Source organism: Gymnoscopelus microlampas (genome assembly GCF_963454915.1).
Source record: "Gymnoscopelus microlampas genome assembly, chromosome: 3".
Classification (NCBI taxonomy): domain Eukaryota; kingdom Metazoa; phylum Chordata; class Actinopteri; order Myctophiformes; family Myctophidae; genus Gymnoscopelus; species Gymnoscopelus microlampas.
Window position 1 is genome coordinate 17,730,002 of NC_139940.1, and position 8,536 is coordinate 17,738,537.

General features: G+C 45.7%; 1 protein-coding gene across 1 annotated transcript; it reads left to right on the forward strand.

The window, feature by feature from the left end:
• Window positions 1–629: 629 nt before the first annotated feature.
• On the forward strand, window positions 630–7,567 carry LOC311041757 (adenosine receptor A1; the record flags this gene model as incomplete). Its single annotated transcript, XM_084052244.1, has 2 exons — window positions 630–988; window positions 6,730–7,567. The coding sequence occupies 2 exons, from the start codon at window positions 630–632 to the stop codon at window positions 7,565–7,567; spliced, it is 1,197 nt and encodes a 398-aa protein (XP_083908370.1).
• Between the last annotated feature and the right edge of the window lie 969 nt (window positions 7,568–8,536).

Sequence of the window (8,536 nt, forward strand, 5' to 3'; positions counted from 1 at the left end):
ACGGCCTAGAGTCTTTGTTCTGCTGTGTTTGCATGGAACTCACATCCGCACAACAGTACAGGGCTGTCAGGTTCAGTCTCCTCTGACCTTTTCATTTTCCAGACACATTAGCAGCTCCCCAATACTCAAAAATATGTAACACTACCCCCTCCACCTCTCTCTGTCGTCCCTGCCTCTATAGTACAATCTTCCCCGTCCTTTCACATCTGTCCCATCTCTTCTCTCTTCTCTCAATCTGTCTCTATGTGCCCTTTTTACTATTCTTTGCCCACATTTAACCTCAAATATTTTCCTCCAACCCTCGTTACTCTGATCTGATTTGTATTCTCTCTCTCTCGCGCTCTCTCTCGCGCTCTCTGACCGCTCTTTTGACAAGGTAAGTTGAATCGCGGTGGCAAAATGAGTGCCGGAAGAGTCAGCTGGGAACACAGGCCAGCGGTGTCAGAAAGTGGGAGTGAATGTGACTGTGTGCCGGGCCAAAGGCACCTCTAACCTCCCTGCGTCACTTTTCCCTCTCTTTCCCACACATTAAAGTCATGACCGATTGAATTATATCCAACTCTGAGTTCTCTCTCTGTCTGTGTGCTTGTCTTTGTCTCTCTTGCCCCCCCCCCCTCCCCCTGCAGAACATGGAGTTCATGTGGCTCTACTCTCTGTGCCAGTGTGTCCTGTCCGTCTGTGTGATGGTGGCAAGCGTAAGGCTGTGCATGGCCGGCAGCGGCACCAGCGGCGGTGTGGCGGTGGACTCCCGGCCTCCCCACGGTGGCGGGAGTGTCTCGTCCTGCCTCCGGCTGTGCCTGGGCTGGGTGGGGGCCGTGGGCGGTGCGGTGGGGGTCCCCGTGTCGGTGCTGCTCAACCTGCGCTCCCCCCAGTGCCTGTACACCTGCATCACCCTGGTGTGCGCGCCGCTGCTCGTCAGGCAGTTCACCATGTGTCTGCTGCTGCTGCTCACCCTGGACGCCCACCTGCAGCGCCGTTTGGCACAGCGGTGAGTCACACCGACACAAAAATCCACCGACGCGTCACCTCGGTAATAATGAGAGTCATGCAGATCCTTGACATATATACAGTAAAGTAAGTAGTACAACTAAAAATAACCCTAAATGAATACTGGTATATAAATATACAAGTTTGGTCGATGCGTCATCAGCTTGGCGTCGCTTCATGGCTCATTGTCTGCTTGTGGAGTGTCGGTACCCGAGTGTCTGAGTGTACTCGGAGGCCAGTCTACCATGTCAGTGCTATATGACGTCAGCACTGTATGTGTATGTCTATAGATACTGGTAGATTTAGTCAGGAATGAGTAGCGGGTAGGGTCCAAAAGCAGACGAGTAGGAATGCAGGATAAACTTAAAGTATTGATTGAGGCGAACAGGCTGGTTAACAAAGGTAGGTAAGTATTGCAACTTCCCAATGGCTAACTGCCAACCACAGACTCTTCTAAACAATGGTCTACGGACCAACAAGAACATATTGCCAACACAGGGTTTAGAGACAGGGGATTAACAGGACGCAGGTGAACTCAAACTACAATCAACACTGGGATTGGCTGGGGCACAACGGGACACAGCTGGAGAACAATTACAAATACATACTGGTGAGACAAGACAGGAAGCGATAACAAGGCAGACAGGAAACAATACTACAAAATAAAGGTACAGAACACCAATGCAAAAGGCAGCAACAGAATGACAGATACAATACAAATATACAAATAGAACGAAGGCCTAAACAGGCCTAAAGAACAGGCCTAAAGTGTCCACGGCCATATAAGGGCAATGAAGGTCTAAATAATAAAGTCAAAGTCCACGGCCCGAGGAGCGGACCGTGACAGATTTGGTACCCAGCGCCAGGTCAAATTAATGCACGGGGGAAATAGGCACAACGTTTCTCAGATCGCCAGCCTTTATATCCATGATGTCAGCACTGTAAAACAAAATCTGAATCCTAGTGGGAGCAAAAAGTAAAATTGAAAGTTTGTGTATTAATGGGTTAAGTTTCCCGACCCTAAAATTTCAATTTTCGAGACGCAGTTATATCTAAAATTGATGTTGAGGCAGACAGAGACACTTAGGGATCTTCCACTCCAATGGAAAGGCACTGCAAAATACAGTAGTTTGTGAAAGGGGAGCTCAAAAGTGGAGCAGGTCTTGTGAACACACTCTCGGCAGATAAAATCAATGCGAGGAGGAAGAGCACGGGCAGCAGGCATGCCTACCATCCTCACAGATATGCCATGATATGGATTTCTGCTATTTCAAAACAGTGTGTTAACTCAAAAAGCTTAGGGCGATATTTCACCGTGCACTTACAAATGCACTTGACTTTTCTGCTGCTGCTTTACACCTCTGGGAAACGGAATGGAGGGACAAACTAAATAGCCTCTGAGAGATATAATGGACACATAGTGGCTCACCAAAACCCAACTTTCAGACACAGGGAAGCAGATCGTTGCTGAAACCTTGTATGTAAAAAATAAATAAAATACTTTTCAGGAAAAGTAAAAAACCTCTGTTACAATGGACCCAATGTAGTTACTATTCATTCACTAGCTCTTGCTATTATTTTTCATTGGTTCAATATTTATAAAACCCACAGACATACTTAACCACTTGAGACATTCAAAATGTTTCAAAAATAGTAAAACATTGCAGATCTACAAGCTCATTGTGAGCTATTTTTGTTTCTTTTGTGCAACACTGCAGTATGGAAGAAGTAGGGTATTGATTTACAAAATACATAATACGTTGAAACATGGATATATGAGGTTTCTGCTCGACAACAACGGTATACTGCTGGAAAGTCTTTTTAATCACAGTCAGTCTGCATCAGTCAATTACTTGTTTTAAATCAGCTGGGACTATGTTTGAGTACAAAACACCTGTCAGTTAACCACTTCATTCTGATTCTGCTTAATTTATTCTCTGTTGCACAACAGCATTGCGTGCAGAAAGTATAGCTGGCCTACAAGCTCACAATGCATCGCTGGCAGCAATGCTTTGTGAGCTTATAGGTTGGCTATTTTCGGCACACAATGCTGTTGTGTGACAAAGCATCAATTAGGGTTAGGGTTATTGGCACCGTCTTACAAGCTCACAACACGTCACGATGCAACACTTTGTGAGCTTGTAGATTGGCTATTTTTGCCATGGGACACCGGCATGAGATGATGAGGCATTACAAATACAGATTTGTAACAATGATGGGATCAACAATTTATAGTAGAGTGGGAAGAAGGGGGTATCATGCAGCCCCTGGAAATATGCTTCTAATCAAAATGATGAGCTATGTCAAAATGTTATAAAAATATCCCATAATACCATTTATATGCAAATCTGGGCCGTCATTATCGAAACATCTATTTTCACTATATAAATCAGCCAATATTGAACAAATAAAGTGTCTAGACTTATGTTTTGAAGGATCACAATGAAACTATTATTTCAGTGATCACATAACTGTGGCATGCTGGTGTACAAATGAGTGCCGCTATTACAATATAATAACATTTTTCCAATTATTATTATGCCAACTTTCTTGCCATCTACAAAATCAACCAATAGCATTCTTCACCAATGTGTTCATGATGGTGTCTTCTAACACCTCTCAATTACTTCCAGTCAAACTCCAATCAAAGTTGAGAATTAGGCCTACTTCCAACCCAACTTTCTCGGCCCGTCTTTCAGCAGCGGGCAGAGGGCTCAACTGGGCGAACTTCGTGGGGTCCAATCAAAGTTGAGAAGACCTTGTGTGAAAATATGGAACAATATAAATTGGCCAATATGAGCTTGTGGGACGTCTAACTAGGGGCTTGTGGTGGTGCTGAATCCATTCCATACCATAAGCCCATGGTTCTCAAAGTGGGGTACGGGGACCCCCAGGGGTCCTTGAGCGGGTTCCAGGGGGTACCCAGATAAATGTTGGATAGTTAGGAACCAAATGGAGAGTTATGAGTTATGGTCAGAGTTATGGTGGTCCGTGGTCTAACGCAGGGGTTCTCAAAGTGGGGTCCGGGGACCACCAGGGCCCTACATACATCAGCTATTTTCAAAAAAATCTTGACGTTCTTCGAAAATGTTTGAATATTTTTTACATTTTTAACTTTAATCTTGGATGGGGGTCCTTGGCACAAAATCTTTTCAGATGGGGGTCCGTGGCCAAATACACACTCATTTAGGGGTACTTGACCTGAACAAGTTTGAGAACCACTGCCATAAGCTATATGCAAGGACACCTACCTTCTTCATCATTGGTGTGGGGAACAAGAATCAGTATGCACTTGGTAAGAGGATGGCTGCACCATGGTACATACAGTAATAGATGAATGTATGTTGTTTTTGTTGTTCTGGTGTTTATCACAAACATGGACATCTTCCAGAGCACTCATTTGCACACCAGCATGCCACAGGTACATGTGATCACTCACGAGACACTTTATTTGTTCAGTTAGGAGCAATATTGGCAGATCTATAGTGAAAATAGATATTTGGCGGCACTCATTTGCATATAAATGGTATGTGGGACATTTTGACCATTTTTTAACATAGCTCATCATTTAGTACACATGTTTCCAATCTAGAAACACTGATGAGAAGTATATTTCCAGGAGGTAGGGAGACTCTAGGGAGACTAGTAGGCAAGCAAAAATATACACAGCTTAATATATACATAAGCAAAAGGATAGAAACACTACAGTATATACAACATAGAGGGCTATGACGGGCATGAAATGAGTATGGGTAAATAAATATGAGTGGCCACACTTATCATGTACACAGGAGGTAATCGTTTACTTTAGACATTCAGTATTTTGTATTTGTTTGTGTTACGTACACAGCTGGTAATAGAGGTACAACAGGAGGTGATAGTAGCCATAGCAATTTGTTTTCGTAGTGCAGGCACATTAGTGTGCACCTGTGGTGTGTGTGTGTGTGTGTGTGTGTGTGTGTGTGTGTGTGTGTGTGTGTGTGTGTGTGTGTGTGTGTGTGTGTGTGTGCGTGCCCATGTGTGTGTGCGTGCCTGCCTGCGTGCATGCGTGCATGCGTGCGTGCGTGTGAGAGAGAGAGAGAGAGAGAGAGAGGGGATCCATCCCATAAATAATGATTATGGAAACCAATGCCTTAAAGCACAATTAACATTTGGTAGAGGTTTATGTTTATGTTTATTAAAAAATCCCAATTAGAAGCACGTCAATATGCCTCCAGTCAGTTGTAGCTGACATTTCTATTTCCACGAAACGCTCAACCAGGATTTGCGGTGGATTTGCAGTGGCTGTCCAGGACTCGTAAGGCTCTATTTGGTTCCATTTGTACACTCTATGTGGTTGAATTAACTGTAATGGATTTACTGTGTTGGAATCACAAGGCAAAGTCACAGCCATATTTCAATGTACTATCCGTTTTCTTTATGGTTGATACATACCAGGTGAAGGTTTCGATACGCAGATCATAGATCCAAATCCAAAGTATTTTCACTCACTCCAGCACGACACACGCTGGCTGCAGGCTATGCACCAAAACTTTTGATGTTGGCATCAAGCAGCTCTGGTCAGACATGCCAAAGGCAAAAAGGATACGGTGAAAACCAACCAAAAGGCAGCTGAACATACTGCCAATGGAACATATTTCACACCTGATGCAAGACCAGATAACGGTGTAAAGTAACTAAGTACATTTACTCAAGTATAGTACTTAAGTATAATTTGAGGTAATTTTTACTTAACTGGAGTAGTTCCAATTTTCTGTACTTTTACTTCTACTCCACTACATCTCAGAGGCAAATGTTGTACTTTTACGCCACTACAATTATTTGAAAACTTTAGTTACTAGTTACTTTGCAGTATGAGCAACGTCAACCTTTGTAGTATGAGCAACGTCAACCGACGCTCAACCAGTCCATTACTAGCCTGGCGCAGCTAGACTATATCACTGCGTGGATATGAGTCTGGTGCTTCCATGAGGACATTTTTTTTCCCAAGGGGCGGGATCAAAACAATGGCCCTCAACGCAATTGGTTAGACCTACAACCAACTACCAATGACAGTCTCCCATATTCGAATACTGGAGTGGTGCCTGAGTGGTGCCAGACCCAAATCGCAGAGTGCAATTTTTTTTTGCACTCGCAGATTCGTCTGGTCCCAGGCTAGTCCATTACCGCATCATGCAATCTGCTATCGGCTGAAGTGATGTCTGCACTTAAAACAATGGATTCACATTATTCATACAGCTCCCGAATAGTGGCCAAATGTACTTGTGTGGGGAAACAAAATATGCGCACCTCTCCACATTTGGAATGGCACCCCTACTTCAAAGTGCCTGTTGACAGAGAGGTGTCCACTGCCCAGGCAGGATGGTTACACAGTGATGTTCAACAATATGCAAAGCTCTCCAACTCAAACAGATGGACCTGCGCGTTCACAGAGTTGGAATGCTGGGCAAGGTAAAATACTGTGGAAAAATGACAGAAAAGCTTTTAAAATTCCTTGATGCAAATGTGTGGGAGCCCTGCTTTAAAGTCAAAAGCATCATTTATATTAAAAGATATTTAAAAAAATATATGATTTAATCAAATTTCAATTTTTCCAATTTCAATTTTGAACTAGAAAAGTGCGCTCTTAGTCTTGCGAGCGCAGATCTCCACCAGGCCGGGGAAACCTACCCAGGGCTGTGTTCTGGCCTGGTGGAGATAATAAAAACTCTTCATAATCCTCATGCATTCTGTGTGTAACAGGTACTCCCGGCTGGTAACCCGTCGACGCGCCCTATGTGTCGTCCTGCTGTGCTGGGTGGGCTCGGTCCTCTCCTCGTTTGCCCAGTTCATTGGCTCGAACGTCCTGGACAGCCGGAGCGCCGGCAGCGAGTGGCAATTGGACGGCAATTGGACCAATTCCTCCGATCCCTCTCGATTCCCTCCGCCGGCCTCCAAATACCCTCACGGCTTCAAGGTCATCGGGCAGTACCTCCCTTACGGAGGCTTCCTGTCCAAGTTCTACGTGGAGGACCTGAGCAACTTCACCTACGCCGAGATCCACGGCAGCCACTGGGCCGTGTGCGCCCCCGACACCATCCTGAGCCCCCGGTTCCAGGTCTACGTCTACGGGGTGACGGCGTTCCTGCTCCCCTTCCTGGGTCTGCTGGCCATCTACCTGGACCTGATGTGCGTGGTGCCCAGGCAGTCGTCGAGCCCCTTCGCCCCCGTAGTGGAGCCTCCCAAACACGAATCGTGCGCACAGGCCCGCCGCTCCCTGGCTCTCTCCCTGTCCCTCCTCGTCCTGCTGTGTCTGCCCCGTCACATCACCCACATCCTTCTGCTTTTCGCCCCCGCGGGCAGCGCCAGGCCTCCCGTCTGGGCCCATCAGGTGGCCTCGTTCCTCTGCCAGGTCTACAGCCTGGTGCCCCAGCTCCTCTCCACTCCCACTAAGCAGCGAGCGGAAGGTGGGGAGGAACAGGCGGCGTCCTGCAGAAGCAAGGCTGTGGGCAGGGCCCTGTGTGAAGCCGCGGTGCACGCCGCTCCCTGGTGTTCCCCGGCCAATCACTCCCTCAAAGCAAAAGTGTGTCCAGAAGTTTGACTTGTGCAGTGCAGTGCACTGGTGGAAAAAGTATGCTCAAATGTTTTTTTTTGTTACAAGTAAAAGTACCGGAATTCAAAATTGACTTGAGTAAAAGTACAAAAGTATCGGCATCAAAATATACTTAAAGTACCAAAAGTAAAAGTACCGAAATGTTTGAAAATAGCAGATCTACAAGCTCACAACGTGTCGCATCGCGACGCGTTGTGAGCTTGTAGATCTGCTATTTTCAAATAGCTTAGGTATAAAATAGGGCTAAAGTGGTTAAAGGAGGAGTTCACCCAAAAAGATCTCACACGACTTAGCATGCATTGCACAGAGGTGTCATTCCGTGCATAGACAACTAGAAAACCAGAAAATCTGTGCATAGCCGCCTCGCATCTCCCCCATTGTGACCAAACCATTTCGGAGGTGCGCAGTCTCAAGGGAACTGGAGGCACGTGAGGGACCACCAAGCGAGCTAAAGCGAGCGAGTTGCCGTCCCGAACGTTGCGACGTTCCCTTGAGCCTACTCAGCGCTGTTTGAGTTATTACATTACATTACATTACTGTCATTTAGCAGACGCTTTTATCCAAAGCAACTTACAATGAGTGCATTCAACATAGGTAGGGAACGAAACTACTTTCTTATTTATGTATTATCTTACTTTCTTAGTTATGTACCGATAGGCACAGAATCGTACATTTTGTTGACTGCTCTGCTTCCGGGTTGCAACTGGTGACGCCCACCGTGGGACTCGCCGTACATATATGCACGAATTTTCGGGTTTTCTAGACGACTATGCGTGGAATGACGTGCACTGGCTCCGTGCAATGTATACTACATTCTGTGAGATCAGGCTGGTCCAGAAGTTTGACTTCACCACAGAAGTGAAATATCCGGCGCTGTGCTTTTTTTTTCCAGTTGAATTCGTTTTCTAGGCCAATCTTCATAGGCCTACGCCGCATTCATTCATATTTATTTAGTAT